General features: G+C 37.0%; 1 protein-coding gene across 1 annotated transcript in view; it reads right to left on the bottom strand.

Moving 5' to 3' along the window:
• Nucleotides 1-1,083: 1,083 nt before the first annotated feature.
• Nucleotides 1,084-17,066, bottom strand: part of LIN28B (lin-28 homolog B) — a 139,134-nt gene continuing 123,151 nt past the window's right edge. Inside the window, exon 5 of the mRNA XM_032858372.1 lies at nt 1,084-1,536. Coding sequence (XP_032714263.1) covers nt 1,167-1,536 — 370 coding nt within the window. The 3' untranslated portion in view covers nt 1,084-1,166. The remainder of the gene's footprint in view (nt 1,537-17,066) is intronic.

Genomic DNA, 17,066 nt, shown 5'->3' with positions numbered 1-17,066 from the left:
AATTTTCATTCTCAACCCCGGTATTTTATTCTCACCTGTGCTGTTTTGTTTTAGAAACAAGTCAGATAACTCTCTCGGGGGAGAGGGGGGGAAAAAAAAAAAGCCCCCAAAAAAAAAAAAAAAAAAAAATTACACCAACGACTGGAGCTTTCCTCCAAAGTCTTCAGTAGTAAACAAGGAGACCCTTGCTCGAAGCGATGGTTTGGACTGACTTCGTCAAGGGAAGCTGCTGTTGCCACAACCCCTTCAAAACTTCACAACACATAAAAGATTATAATCAGCTGGTATCAAAATACCACTGAAAACAATCAAGTCACTACATTTCTACATTGCCCTCCCCCTTCATTTTTCTGAATAGGCATCTAATTCACAATCAAAACGTATGAATTAAAAACATGGAAATTTCGGCACGGAAATTACACATTCATTGTCTTTTCTGGAGCTCTGTATCCCAGATTCCAAAAAGCTTATGGCAGTCAGAGGCATGTGGAGTTAAGGTACTGCCTTCAAAGGGGCTGGGGGTAGGGAGAAAATACTCTATAGATAACAAGAAAAAGAGGCAATCCCAAACTTGGGAAAACTGATGATGTAAAACATTTAGTACCATATGACTGGCAGCTCTGAGATCTGAAGTAGCCTTTGGTTCACACAAAAGTTAACAGTCATGTTTTTATTTTAATGTAATATAAAGGGAGTGGTATTTCAAGAAAAAAAAAAAAAAAACTCCAGGGGTTAGCTTTGAAACCATCTAAAATGCTTCCTATGGGTTTTCAATTCTCGGGGCTGTCCAATTCTGTGAGGGAGGGTGTGTGCTTCTACCTATAGACGCACATACATAAAGACAAATCCGCTTTATATACGTGTCTACATTCCTGTATCGATGCCTCCTACACACACACACACACACACACACACGCTCAGGCTCTCTCCCTCTCACACATGCACATACAGATATACATAGTATTTCATTCTCTGAATAACATAAAACATGACACCCTGCTCAAATGTAATTTGCTTAGAGTGATTTGTCTGTTTAAAAAAATTCACAGTTCTGCAACAGTAGTTAAAAATCCCGTCAGCTGCTGCTGTGAAATACTGCTCCCCTGTACTCGCATGAGGTAGACTTCCCAACCGGGGAAAGAAAACGATACACTTAGGAAGAAGCGTTATGTCTTTTTCCTTTTTTGAACAGAAGGCCCCTTTTTGCTTGGTTCTTCCGGCGCTGCGGAGGACTTCGCCGAGGAAGCTTCTTGAGAGGACCTGCCTGGCCATTCTGAGATCTCGAACCTCGCCTCCTGAGGAAACGGCGGGGACGTGCAGCCATGCCCTCCCCCCAGCTCTCGAGGAAAAGTCGAAGTGCATGGCTGTGCTTCAGCTTCCTGTCTTCCCTGAGAACTGGCGGGCGGCTGCGCCACAGTCTTGTGTGGGCAGTTTGCCACCATGTGTGCGATGCTCTGACAGTAATGGCACTTCTTTGGCTGAGGAGGTAGACTACATTCCTTAGCATGATGATCAAGGCCACCACAGTTGTAGCATCTGCAACAAGAACAGCGGAAACGTCTCAGCAGCGGGAGTCAAGTGTCATAAAATGTGTTACAAATTAAAAAAAAAAAAAAAAAAAAAAACTGACGATGAGATCAGCCTGTTTTAATGTGCCCTCTTAATAAGTATGTAATGCTATTTTTAAAAAAGACTTTATTTATTTATTCATCAGAGAGACAGAGAGAGACAGAGACCGCACAGCAGGGGGAGCAGCAGGCAGAGGGAGAAGCAGGCTTCTCACCGAGCAAGGAACCCAATGTGGGACCCGTCCCAGGACCCTGGGACCAGGACCCAAGCTGAAGGCAGACGCTTAACCCACGGAGCCGCCCAGGCGTCCCTGAAATGCTGTGTGCTTCCAAGACCATCTCACCAAAATGCTCTCACAAAGTTATAAAGCTATTTGTGCTAAACACAACAGTCAATGAAAACCAAGAGTACTAAAACATGAAACACTAGTCACTTCCACAGAGAAAGGACTTTTTTTTAAAGACTTGCCAGTTTCTTTTAAGAGAACAGTGCGGTCCACTAGAGGGCAGCCAATGTTCAACAAAAAACCACCAGCTCGCTTTAAAAAGAAGCCCTTAAAAAAAACAAAGCTGTTGTAACATAGAAATACACACTGGAAATGCACTTCGCAATTGAGAAAATTATAGACCAAATTAAATTTCATTTCTTTAACAGTTCTTTGCGTGTTAACTATGTTGACTGTGGAAACCAGATGAACTGAAAGTATTTTATCCTTTGTACAAATTAAGTAATGAAGAGAAATTTGATATATAAGAAGTCTGATGTCTTTGGTGAGTGATATCTGGAAAATTACCAAGTAATTTTAAAGCAATACAGTAACTATTTGAATCAGAGGAAGCTATAAAAGAAAGCTTCTAAATTCTGGGAAGAATTTATTTTCTTTTCCCTCTGTAAGAAATTAGTTTTCCTTTCAGGTAACTTCTTTTAAATTGAAATAAATCTAAATCTATCCTTAATTAGTATTTGAATGCAGACTGGGGGCATGGCTTTGTGTGAGATGTCCAAAAATCTGACTTTGTTTCTAAAAGCTGAACAAGTAAATTATTTGAGAGATATATTTGCTCAAATTTAGTCAGATTTTCTTTGAAAATTTTACATTCAAAACAAGCGGAGAAAATAATACTGTATACTTATACAAAGGTTTTTAGTCTACTTGTTGAGTATAGAATGTGCTTGTTTTGTCTCCAAATGAAATTTTTTAAGAGTTTTCTGTTTTAAATTTATTTCCAAATACATTTATGAATCTGTAATTCTTAATAAGAAGCACAGACGACAGGTCACAACATTTTTTAAAAAGATAACAAAAAAGTGATACCAGTGAGCATCAACTTAAGACTATAATGACAAAAATTAATTTTAATTATGTATGTATGTGTGTGAGAGAGGGAGAGAACAGCAAGTTTAACAACTTATACTACCATATATTTCAAAGACAAATGACTAAACTACTAACCAACCGAGCAATATATGTAGGACAATTAGTATTCTGTTTTCTGGGTCAACGTATGAAGAATATTTTGTTGTTATGTGTTTTGTTTAGTTTTTACCAGGCAGAAATTAGGGAACCTATGGCCTATTTCTTCAGTTACCAATATTACCTTACAGATACTAGAATAATGGATTCACAACGTGGGCTTTTGTTCTTTGTAATAATTAACAAGTATTTATCCCAGGGAAAAGGAATGCATCATATTTTTAAAAATTTAAGGGAAGAGCTGAAAATCCACTTTTTCTGATTATTTATTGTGCAATTATATACCTTAATATAATAAATTAATAAAATATTACAATCCAGATTCAACACTGTTTCAGCCCTGTATTCTAAGAGATAATGCAAAATTCAAGAATAAAAATTACCAATGAATGGTTGAAATTCGGGTCCCCCAAATAACACCCTCAAAAATGGCATCTTTGAAAAATATAACCGTATTACTTAAAATAATGTTTTCCCACACAGTTTTCTTCTATCATGGATTAAGTGACTTCTTAAATTAAATTTGCACATCTACAAAATGGCTCCTTTTGAATTTAATTCACTTCCTTGAGGATAACATCCACTCAGGAGCTCATTGTCGAAGAGGAGAAAATAGGTTAAAGCCTTCAGTAATAGAACAGGCTCTCCTGCAGACACATCAATTTCATCCATCTCTGTGGTGTGCACAGCGTTATCCAATGCAGGGATCTGTTCTGCCTACTCAATTTACCAAGGGCCTCATGTCAGGATCCCACTTTTACAAATGGGGCCTTCCATTGTATTTTGTATGTGCGTTTACCATTACATTTGGGTTTAAAACATCATTTTAAAGGATACTGTATAATTTTTTGTTTCCTTGCATCTTGATCTACTCCATTCACTCACTTTCCTAGCTTTTCAGATATGTGTTATCATGAGGCCAGACTGTCTTCCACACTGAAAAGATTTGCATTCAGTGGATATGTGCTCAGTCTTAAAAGCAGAGGAGTGGTATTTATTCCCTTCTTCTATTTAATCATTCAGCGTCAATCACGCTTACTAAGAGTGCAGATCACACCCCATTATGAAGCCCTGTCCTTCCCCAGGGACTGATACCAAAATGGAAATGTTCAGCTACCTTTCAGCCCACAAATGATACCACACCACACACCCCGTACAAGCTCTACGTGGTACTTGTTTCCTTTGTTCAGTGTCCACACCTCTCCCAATCAGCTGGCCTTTGTTAGTTTGAATGAATCTTAACATCTGATGTGAGCATAAAAATGGCATGTGTGCCCTTGTATAGTTACATGCTTAAGAAATATAAGGACCCAGACTCACAAGCAAAAGACTACACATGAAAAAAACCATAATCATACTTCATTATACATTCCTATACCCAATAATAGAAAGTAAAATCATACATAGTATTTTATAAAATGATGAACCAATAGCACAAAGGATATTTTACCCATTGAACATAAGGTAAAATAAAAATGTTTAGATTAGTCTCAGAACTTTATCAAGTTCTTTGTAAAATTATAAATACTTTAATTCTAATGAGTTAGCACATTCTACAGTATTACTTCTTATTTAAGATGCTTTTGAAGGGGCACCTGGGTGGCTCAGTGGGTTGAGGCCTCTGCCTTCGGCTCAGGTCATGATCCCAGGGTCCTGGGATCGAGCCCCGCATCGGGCTCTCTGCTCAGAAGGGAGCCTGCTTTCCTCCTATCTCTCTGCCTGCCTCTCTGCCTATTTGTGATCTCTGTCAAATAAATAAATAAATAAATCTTTAAAAAAAAAAAAAGATGCTTTTGAAGATGGAAAATAACAATAAAAATGGAGCCTATTTTTTAAAAAGTTTTCAAAATAAGATGAACATTTTTAAATGAAACAATGCTAACAATAGATATAGTAGGATAGAAGCATCTAAAATAGCAAAATAAATAAAAGCAAATATTTAGGGCTTGAGAACTATATAATTATGTTATGAAATTAGGGGGGGGTCTTAACAAACTAAGCCCAAACAATGACATTACTTAATAAGTTAATCAAACATATGCAAAGTTCTGAGGATTCCAAAACAAAAATGAAAATTCTCATCCTGAAATCAGAATTCACATCTGCTATGACCCTTTGAAAAATTCTCATTTTTGAGGTCCAAGCTGCAGAACTAAATTATGTTTTCAAATGATAATAGTAACAATGATTAGAACTGAGCTCAATTGAAAACCACTAGGTTAGATACAGATGTTAATTTTTTAAATGATACCTCAATGATTTAGATGAAATAATTAATCAATTGTATGTTCTGCCTGGATCTCAAAAGTGATAATAACTTGGGGAGAGGGATGATACTTCATGGAGAGCCAGCTTTGCCTATTTTTTTTTTAATATTTTATTTATTTATTCGACAGAGAGAAAGATCATAAGTAGGCAAAGAGGCAGGCAAAGAGAGATGGGGGAGCAGGCTCCCTGCTGAGCAGACAGCCTGATGCGGGGCTCAACCCCAGGACCCTGAGATCATGACCTGAGCTGAAGGCAGAGGTTTAACTCACTGAGCCACCCAAACGCCTCCAGCTTTGCCTATCTAAAAGTGTAATGGGAGTAACAGAAGATAGGCACTTCTAAGTATTTGGAAGTGTTAACTTTGTAAGAATTTATATGGAAAATTAAATCTACATTCTGGGGGGGCTTGAAGGGGCATTAAGGACAAGGATACAGAGATCTGTAAGCTTCTCAAGAACAAACAAATACTGAGACAACAGTGAGTCAAGTTATTGAGGAGAGAAAATGGAAAAGAGGACATAAAAATCCATGGAAAAGAAAGATGTGAAAAACTATCAATAAAGTTTCCAAGCGGGAGAACAGAAAAGTCACAGATTGGAAAGAATTCCAGAAACCAATTTGGAGAAAGAATAACTGACTCTTTGAAGAGATTGTTTATCAATCCTGATACAGTCCAACTAAAATCCGGAAATGATACTAATGACATTCACGACTACAGTTTTTTCATTTTATTTTTAAAGATTTATTTATTTTAGAGCAAGGATGTGAGAGAGTGCGAGTGGGGAGAGGGACAGAGGAAGGAAGAGAGAATCCTTAAGCAGACTCCCTGACGAATGCAGAGCCCCAAGGGGGCTGGATCTTATGACCCTCAGATCATGATCTGAGCCAAAACCAAGAGTCGGATGCTTAACCGATTGAGCCACCCAGGCCCTCCAGTATAGTTTTGGTTTTTAATATGACTGACACTTGTTATCTAATTCAATTGTCTGTCAATCAACCCAGCCACCTGGGAGTGTGAGATGCCAGTGTGGGAGTGGGAGGAGGTGGAGGGCGGAAATGCCATCAAAGAACCTAAGAGAGCTAAAGAAAAGGAACAGATCCAGAGAAGCTTTTGATGGAAGCAATCTGCCCACCCCATACCTCCTGAGAGTCACAGATTCTTCCAGAAGGCCCCATTTTGTTTTGATAGCGTCCATACATTCTAAATGTACACCTGGGTATAGTTTATTCACGTCACAGGATCTGCCCCAACATACCAAGAGGAGAGTTAGAAAACTTGGATAAATCACAGAGTTGGAAAAGCCTTTCAATAATGCACACATTTTCAGATCTCTATCAAAGCAACCTATTCTTTACATGAATCTGTTCCTTGTATCTCATTCTTCTTCTATCAACTCTTAAAGCTGTAAGCCAACTTGGCAATAAAACATTTTAGTAAGATTAATTTTTATATATTTTTCTTAAGTACAGTGGTAACAACATTGAGTTTTTAAAAATACTGGCACTTTTAAAAAGTTGGGGCACCTGGAGGGCTTAGTCATTAAGTGTCTGCCTTTGGCTCAGGTCATGATCCCAGGGTCCTGGGACTGAGCCCCACCAGGGTTCTCTGCTCAGTGGGAAGCCTGCTTCTCCCTCTCTGACTTCCTTTGTTTGTGTTCCCTCTAGCGCTGCGTCTCTCTCTGTCAAATAAATATATAAAATCTTTAAAAAAAAAAGTTTCTTATGGAACAAATACATATTTAACACCAAAAAAAAGGTATGTGTATCTTTTGAAATACAGAAGCCAGTATCCCCCTAAATTACCTTAACTCATGTGAAAAATAAAATGAGTTATAGAGTAGGGCTGAACATATTGTTAGCAGAATTAAAATAATAATAGGTTTAATTTATTAAAAGCTTACTATGTTCCAGCCACTGTACAGAAGGTTTCTAATGTGTTACATAATTTACTCTTCCCCCCAAACCCTATAAAGTAGGTACTATAACATCTCCTTTGTGTTGATGAAAAAACTAAAGCCTGAGTTTACAAAGAAGGAAATTTTAATTGAAAATAATTTCCCTTGCATTTTCTTTAAAGATTTTTTTTTTTTTTTTTTTTTGACAGAGATCACAAGTAGGCAGAGAGGCAAGCAGAGAGAGGGGGAAGCAGGCTCCCTGCTGAGTAGAGAGCCCAATGCGGGATCATGACCTTGAGCCTAAGGCAGAGGCTTTAACCCCCTGGCCACCCAGGCACCCCTCCCTTGAATTTTCATTATATGAAAAATTATACCTAACAATAGATGTAAATTTTATTCCATGTAAGTCTAAAAAATAGAGTCCTGAATTTAAAACAGCAACACACACACACACACACAGATTTGTAACAGATTATTTCCCAAGATTTGGCTCACTGCTGTCACTATGATAGAGGAGATGAGTGTCTCTCACTGAATGATCTCATCTATGCCATGAAGGTTGGGACTAATCTAGTCCAGAGTTTTCAATGCCAATGCCCAGTTTTATTTCTACTCCTCTTGTACCATAGGTGGAAAATTTTTGTCTAAAAATTAGAAAATAATTTTCCCATTTTCCTTAGTCATATATGTTTAAGTCTGTAAGTCAGAACTGCAGGATGACATGTTATAATCAGAGCTATCAAACTAGCTCAATAAAATGCCAGTCAAAATAAAGAACTCTGACATTTTAGTTAGCCCATGAAGACATATTATGATGTGAATGATTTATTTTGGTCTTGAAATAAATACTACGATGAGATTCTACTGGTTGGAATGAATGTTAATTGAGATGGCGTCTTTTAGAGGGCAATTTGACAGTGTATTTAAAAATATTGTATGGCACATATATTTTAAAAATAAAATAAAATAAAGTATTATATAGTACATATATTTTTAAAATAAAAATATGGTACATACCCTTTCACCCAACACCAACTCCAAAAATCTGTCTGAAGAGATACGCTACTATATTAGAAATAGTGTTGCCCGTATCAGTAAAAAATAGAAAAATCGAACGACAATAGTAATACTAACAATAATAATAAATGCTTGTGATCAAAACTGGATGATCTGCTACAGAATCGACGTTCTTCACCACTGAGCTACAAACGTGTGAAAATGGAAAGGAAATGAGAGCCCACGCATATTGAGAAACACTGCAGATCTAGCAAGAAATGAAGTAAAAGAACAGTTTTTAAAAAATAAGGTAGATTTGTATGTATTCAAATGAAAAGATCTCCAAGATAAATTAAGTAAAAAAGGCAAACCACAGGATAACACAGATAGTATAATACTACTTATGTTTCAAAAACTGTATATGCTTATAGGTAATAGTACGCATTTTTTCAAATGCATGGAAAAACCACTGGAAGGATAAATGGTAAACTAAAAGGGGTTACATCTGAGGAGAAGAGAGGTATAATGTGAAGGAGGACTTTCATGTTTACTCTCTAATTTTTGTAGAGTTTCCTTTTTATTTATTTTTTATTATTTATGTCTTTATTTTTATTTTTAGAGAGAGAAAGGGAGTATGCGTGGTGGCGAGGGACAGAAGGAGAGGGATAAGGAGAATCTTAAATAGGCTCCGTGCCCAGGGGGGAGCCTGACACGGGGCTTGATCTCACAACCCTGACATCATGCCCTGAGCCCATATCAAGAATCTGACGCTTAACTGACTGAGACACCCAGGAGCCCTGAATTTCTTTTTTAAATAACAGGTAAGAATTTATATGTTGTTTGTGTAATTAGAAAAAGAGCAATTCTATAGCTTCTCCTCCATTTTGTAATTCATCCATTATTACTGTTTGTCACTGGACGGTGAACTTGTATACCAGCAGTTCTAGAATCATCTTGGAAGCTTCTAAAAAATACTTATACCGAGATGCTACTCCACACCAATTAAATTAAAATCTCTGAAGATGGAGGCCCACATCTGAATACTTTTTCAAAACTTCCCAGGTGGCAGTGAGAAGCTTCTTGAGAACTGTGTACAATCCGAGTTAGCACTGACGACCATATGAGGAGGTCACTCATAATCCCAACCATTAAGGAACGTGGTTCGAAAAAGAATAAATCTTCCCAAACACTGTTTCAACAGATCACAGATGCCTCAGAAAGGAGGAAGGAAGGAAAGGAAGGAAGAAAAAAGTGTGTATGTATTTTATTTCCTTACTGGGAATGGAAAAAAATCTCCGGTTTTGGGAGCACAAAAGCCCATCACCTTTTACCATCACTGATCCCTGCTAATTGTGGAAGTAAACCAGTGCAAAGAGCTACTGCGTTTAACTTTAGATGTAGTTTCTCTGCTTCTGAGACCATTATTCAATTCTGAATTCATCAATCAAGGATGGATTCAATGTGTAAGAACCCATGTCATCAAATGGGTGATAATTTACAGCTCTTCATCAATTGCTACTTTCTCTTAACTTCACCATCATTACCAATTAACATTTATTGATTTCCTATAATAACTCAAGTCTCCATCTTCTGTTGCTTGCATCTAAAGTAATTCTCAAAAGCATATAAATTTAGTATAGATAAGACTCCTGCAAACATTTCTATGACCAAGTTTTGTTGGCTATTACATAAAAATTACTTCCTTATGAATACAAATATAAAACCAAGATCTTTGCTTTTTATAAAAATCTATTAGCCATGGCATTTTAAAAAGCTCAAATATTTAAACTGCATTTCACCTGAAAGAGTGCCATGGATAAAGTAACTACTGCTTACTCTGTCTTCCTTAGAGAAAGGGAAAGTACAGGATAGATGGTTGAAAGAAAACTGGCTTAGTTAGACCACCTTAAGGGTAGGTTTTCAATATATTTTTTTAAAAAGCGAAATTTAGTTAGTATAATTGCCATTCAGTTCTTTCTGGTGCAAAATTAATGGCAGATGTCTGGATGGCTCTGTATTGTCTAGTTCTAGTCAGAGTAAGGGTCAGTCTGTTGTGGCATAGAACTAATGTGAATTCTAAACTCTAAAACTGCTGGCAGTGGAGGGGCACCTGGCTGGCTCAGTCGGAAGAGCATGTGACTCTTGATCTCGGGGTTGTAGGTTCGAGTCCTAAGTTGCGTGTAGAGATTACTATAAAAAATAAGTAAACTTAAAAAAAAAATTGTTGGCAGTGGAAAGAAACACTCTAGGTCTCCTCCAAACTTTAGTGTTCAGACCAATTAACTAAACTGATCTGGGGTATGCACTGAGTTCAGAGGGTATTTTTTACTTACCAACTATTGTTCTATCCTCTTTCATCATCTGGTTCTATGATGGGAAGTTGTCTATCAGTGAATTCAACTGCTTCTAATACCCATGTAATCATTTTCATAAATTGAAAGGAAAAACAAAAGAAGCACTTAAGAATATCTACTATGGGTAGGGAGAAAATTATCTGAAAAGTAATGTTAAAAAGAAAATCCATACTAAAGGATCTAAGTTTCCAGAATGAAAAGGAGATCAATTTCCCAGGGCAACCGATTAATTAAAAAAAAAAAGTCAACATAAGAAATATTTTATTTATATTTCAGAGCACTAGGGATAAGATTATAAAAATTTTTCAGAAAATTGTATCAACAGTAATGAACATTTGATGATATTTAGATGTCTTACAACTAAGACTGGAAAGAAGAAGAAAATTTAAAAATGCCCTTAGCATTTTGGAGAAAATTATTTCCAACATAGAAAAAAATATAAGTACAACTTGGCACTAGACAGTAATGGAATGTATGTAAATAGTGAGCTGAATGGTAAGACTTATGTATTTACACATTTTATGTTGCTTAATGTCTTCTGACTGCTTTCTGAACCATCTTATGTTTATTAGTTTTGGGACATTCTCTCTGATAAATGCCATGGCCTGTCATCTGTATCATAATGCCAGCCAAAAATGCACCAAAGTATCTTGAAAACCAGCTAAAATATTGTAATAGTTCTATTTGCAAACCTTTCATCATCTTATGATAACAAAATGGTAAGATGGAAAATGTGGGGGGCAGTCATGTGATAAACGGCAGTGCCGGGTTTCCAGCAAAGCAAGGATGAAACAGTTTTCAGGGATAAAACAGCATAGCAGTTTTAAAAGAGAAGAGGACACGGAAGGAGAGAGAAATCACTGAAGAAACAGGGACAAAGGGAGCTTTTTCTCATGGAAAGGCACTTCAATCAGGTATAATTATAAGCCAGACATTTTGGTATTTCATTCCACTATGGGTAGAAGTACTTGGTAGATCTTGTGGCAATCCCACAGAACAATGGTCATTTGTTCAGAGTCTGCTACTTTGTACCATAATTTAAGAAAGAGCATAATAATGAATTCTAGGTCAGAAGCTAAATCTGTATTTCAGATAAAAATGTTATCTCCCTTGTAGGCAACAAACAACATTCCAGCCAGGTAATCGGTTCTGTCTAATGGAAAAGTTGAAAAAACAAGGAGAAAGATGTACTTAAACACAGATAACTCAATGCTTTCCAATGTCTTAGAAGAAAAACCAGTTTGTTATGAAATTGGACCCAATCTCACAGGCAGTGGACATTCTGCCAGCATGGCTTTTATGATCCAACACAACTAAGGAGGACTGTCCAGCTCAGGACATCTCTCTCTCTCTCTCTCATACACGTGTACACACACATACACATACATACACACACACACAAGCATGTGCCACAAGCTGTCCTACAGTGGTAGTGTGTAACCATCCAAACTGTGGATTTAAATGTATCCTTGTTGAAACCAAGTTCAGTTGATCTACCATATTTGTCACAGTGGCTTTTAGGTAGAGAGTATTTTTAGGTTACTGTTGGTATCAAATACAAAGGAAAGGAAAGACAGTCAATATTTAACTAGAAATGGTTAAAACTGGGTGTCTGTTTAAATGGGAGAATCAGATTATAACATGCAACCTGAAAATGTTGGTTCATTTATCTATTTTAGCAGTCTTGCTGAAAATTTAAAACCCCCAGGGCTGCTTGCATTTCCCTAGACCATTTCACATCACCAGTGACAGAGGGGCGACATTGGCTGTAGGTAAGCCTTGGTACAGGCAGAAGAAATGCAATTCCACTACTGCTTTTGTGGCAACTTTTATAAATTTTTTTTCTCTTGGTCATCACATGATTTCTTTCTTTCGCAATGTAAACCAGCCCTATTTTTATGCTATTTTACAAGTCATTCTAAACTGATAGCTCTTCTTTAGATATACGTTGACTTTTTTTTTAATCTATTAAAGCACAAGCAATTTTAAAAGAGTAGTTTCATCAGGACTACTCGATGTGTGAAACAATCTGTTATCTAGAGAAATAGATGTAAACGTCAAAACAATATATGAAAGAATTTAAACATAATAAAAAACACCTTAGGTTTATAAACAAAGACTATAGAATAAAATTGACTGGCTCATATCTTATCACACCTTGCTGTTAAAACACAAAAGGAAGAGAAGGCATGAGGAATTTCAAAAGAAAGAAAGATGTACAGAGGTCAAGAATCAATTTCACTGGCATGACTGATGCCCTGCACAGGAGAAGGTTAGATTATAGTTCCAGATTTATGCTGGTTGTTTGTAAGCTGGAGGCAACAAGAAGGCTAGATTAGAAGATTTTAGCCAAGTGAGCTATTATTTAGCCAAACGGGTTATTGAAAGCGTTGAAATTACTATGACTAAGTTACTTTTGGTGCAAGTATCAATATTGGTAGTATTTGAGTTTCTATGAAGATAGAGGGTTTAAACACCTCCCAGTTGTTGTATTACTAAATTAATATTAACACTGAATTTCCGCTATGTTACTGAATTAGTAAGAACTATGTATAAACTTTCCATTTTGACAATGTTTATATGGGTAGCATTAAAAATATTTATAGAGGGCCTGTTGTTCTAGAGTATGTTGCTTAGTACTATCTACCCAAAATGTATTCTCAGGATGAATCATGTGCTGGAGGCCAAAGAAGACTGTGCCAAACCATCCCCATTTCTAGGGCTATTCAGGAATCTGGAGTTAAAACTATTCTGCTGAAATCACCAATGAGAGGCTTCTAATGATCAGTAAGTTTGGTCTCCTGTTCCAGCATCAGCTAGTGCTGAGGAAAATGATGAACTACAGATAAGAAGTACATGACCTCTGTCCACTCCTCCTCTAGCCCAGTTGGTCTTTCTGTGACTGTTGTCTTTTGCCAAGAATCAGCAGCTCTTAAATTGTTCACCACGTAGGTAGGTAGGTGAAAACCGAATGAAGAAAAATTGTGACTATATCTAGATAACCTCCCTAAACGGTGATATCAAGTCCTTTCTGTATAAGACTGATCTTGGGGGCACCTGGGTGGCTCGGTGGGTTAATCCTCTGCCTTCAGCTCAGGTCATGATCCCAGGGTCCTGGGATCGAGCCCCACATCGGGCTCTCTGCTCAGCAGGGAGCCTGCTTCCCTCTCTCTCTGCCTGCCTCTCTGCCTACTTGTGATCTCTCTCTGTCAAATAAATAAATAAAATAAATTAAAATAAAATAAAAAGACTGATCTTGAAAATTAAAGCTTAAGGTAAAGTCATGGATGGCATTCTTGGCTTCACGGCTACTTCTTTTTTTCCTTCCTTACTGGTTGCAGCTGCCTTTCGTGGTATCCAGCTGTTTACATGAATAAAAGCTTGAGGGTTTAGCTGCTAAGGCACCCCTGGCAGATCTTTTCTCTGGTCACGGATCCCTTAAGGAGTCTTGTTTTTTCCCTATTTGAACATTTTAAGGCTGTGACCCTGTGAACACATGGCCACAGTTGTAAAAGAAATGGCTGTCAAGCCAAAGATGGAGGTTAAAAACTGAAGGTAGGCATGAGAAGGTCAGACAGGTCCTCCTCAGAGCTAGGATTGTTTGCACATGTCCCAGTACTCATAAGTGCTAAGATTCGGGCTAGATTCTACACATTAACAGATTCGTTTGTGCATACTCTGTAAGCCAAGACAAGCTCCTGAGTATCTGAGCAAAGGAATTTTCACCTCCTCTGGTCATACTCTGAATTTGGCTGATAAGAAGTTTGTGTGAAGAATTTAGTTTATTCCTTTAGTGAGACAAAAGAAACGAAGCCACTGAATGATTTTTGATGTTCTCCTAACAAAAAATAATATTGAAAAGTATGGCAGATATAGTGAAAGGCGTAAATTTGGTTAATACTTAATCTTTTTACTTTAAAAATGTACATATTTCAGAAAAGTAAAAATTTTAAAATATGGTAGCTGCAAATGGAAAAGTGCTATTTATTTATCACAATGAATGTGAAGTTCTCTTTAGATGGTCTATTTTTGTAACTTAATTGAATATAACACATCTATAGGGGAAAAGCTGTACTTCAGTGAGAAACTGCATTGTCTACATCTAGAGCTCACACTTATGGATTAACTGATTCTGATTTAAAAGAGTAATTTTCCAGCTCTTTAAATCACCAATAACTGATAGCAATGCAAAGCTATTCTTGACCATACAGAGGCAAATTCTGTCCTGTCAGGTTCCACTGACTTTTCCCACCCTGAAAGAAGCATGTTTTTCATTCATTGGATATTGATTTCAATATTCCTGATCTACAAATCTGTCTGTTCTTTGGACCGTACTTTGAACAGGTTATTCCAGCTGTCTATTTTCCTCATTTCATTGGATTAAATAAAATCTTTAACACTTGCTCATTTTGTATCTGTATCAGAGTCAAGATGTTACCATTTTTTAAAATTATCCTTTAATTCTCACACAGTAAATATTTAACCATAGAAGCCATTGGTTGAGATGCAAAGTTCATTATGACATCATTAGGATCTTACTCTTTAAGCACGTAGAATCTAGAATAAAGTAAATGCACAACTAACTTTAATCCCCAGGGTTACTGAACCCGTACTAGTTTCTACGTTTATTCTCAGTGACCTTATTTTTTTTATACCTTGAAATATTTTGCTCTTTCATAATCCTGGGAATTACTTCCAACTTCACTAAAAAGAAGATTAAAATAATACAAAAAATTTAATTTTTCCAAAAAAGACATGTAAATGGCCAACAGATACCTGAAAAGGTGCTCAACATTCCTAATTATCAGGGAAATGCAAATCAAAACCACCATGAGACAACACCTCACTCCTCTTAGAATGGCTGTACCAAAAAGACAAGGGATAGCAAGTATCAGCAAAGATGTGGAAAAAAGGAAATCCTTGTGCACTGCTGGTAGGATTGTAAATGGTACAGCCACTGTGCAAAATAGTATGAAGGCTTCTCAAAAAATTAAAAATAGAGGCTCAGTGGGTTAAAGCCTCTGCCTTCAGCTCAGGTCATGATCTCGGGGTCCTGGGATCGAGTCCCACATCGGGCTCTCTGCTCGGTGGGGAGCCTGCTTCCCCCTCTCTCTCTGCCTGCCTCTCTGCCTACTTGTGATCTCTCTGTCTGTCCAATAAATAAATAAAATATTAAAAAAAATTAAAAATAGAAATACCATATGATCTGGGCATATATCCAACTGAAATAAAATCACTATCTCAAAGAGATATCTGCGCCCCCCCCAACCCCGGCTATTCACAATAGCCAAGACTAGGAACGACTTAAAAGTCCACTGATGAGTGAATGGATAAAGAAAATGTGGTATACATACACATAAGAGAATATTATTCAGCCATAAAAATGGAAATCCTGCCATTTGTGACTACATGGATGGATCTTGAAGGCATTATGCTGAGAAATTAGTCAGATGTAGAAAGACAAATACTATATCATTTTACATGTGTGGAATCTAAAAAAAAAAAAAAGTCAAAGTCACAGAAACAGAGAGTGGAAAAGTGGTTGCTGTGCTTGGGGGGAGGAAGAAGTGGGAAGGGGTTAGTAAAAGTATACAAATTTTCACCTGTAAGATGAATAAGGTCTGAAGATCTCAGGTATAAATAACATGGTAACTACAGCTGATAACATTGTATTGTATAACTGACACTTCCTTAGAGAGTAGAACTTAAGTCTTCTGCCAAAAAGAAAAGAAAAGAAAAGAAAGAAAGATAAATATGTGAGGTGATGAATGTGTTAGTTAACTAGTTAACTAGATAGTGGAATCTTTTCACAGCATATACACACACCATGTTATCACAAGTACATTGTATTTTACAATTTTATCTGTCAATTAGACTGCAATAGAGCTGAGGTGGAGGAGAAAGAATATTTCCCATACAGGCCTATATGACACCTTAATAGCTTTTTCTCTTATCTCATATTTTATAGAATTTTCCCCTCAGCTTTCCGACTTTTCGACTCACTATGATGGAAAACACTGAAACAAAGGTCAGGAATCTTTGGCCCTTCTTTTTAGTTCTAATACTAACTTTCCATCTCATTTTTAAAACAGTGCTAGGATTTGAATTCTCTCAATTCTCTCCCATGATCTTGGTATCACTGTACCCTTGTAATCAACTCAGACTGGTTTTATAACTTTCTCCAAGAAATATCTACCAGCCCAGTAGTGGGCAAAGCAATGGGAGGCAGAAGAGACCCAAATTTATCTAGAGATGCCGTTGACAAAGTGGATGTTGGGAAAAGACAGGAGGGTCAGGAGGACTTAATTCATTCACAAAAAGCCTTATTGAAATGAGCACTCCAAACTGAGAGGACAGGCAACTGAGACCAGAACTCAGATGATGAGAAAAAGGGAGAGAGGATTTCCGATACCTACACTCAACAGCTCAATTTCTTCTACTTTCATAACATTAATATCAATAACATTACATGTTCATTTGGAATCAAGATTATCTAAATCATCTCTCAAC

The sequence above is a fragment of the Lontra canadensis genome, unplaced genomic scaffold, assembly GCF_010015895.1.
Source record: "Lontra canadensis isolate GAN:19392208 unplaced genomic scaffold, GSC_riverotter_1.0 scaffold14, whole genome shotgun sequence".
NCBI lineage: Eukaryota > Metazoa > Chordata > Mammalia > Carnivora > Mustelidae > Lontra > Lontra canadensis.
The sequence above is the reverse complement of the archived record's forward strand: the minus strand, read 5'-3'. Positions and strand labels throughout refer to the sequence as shown.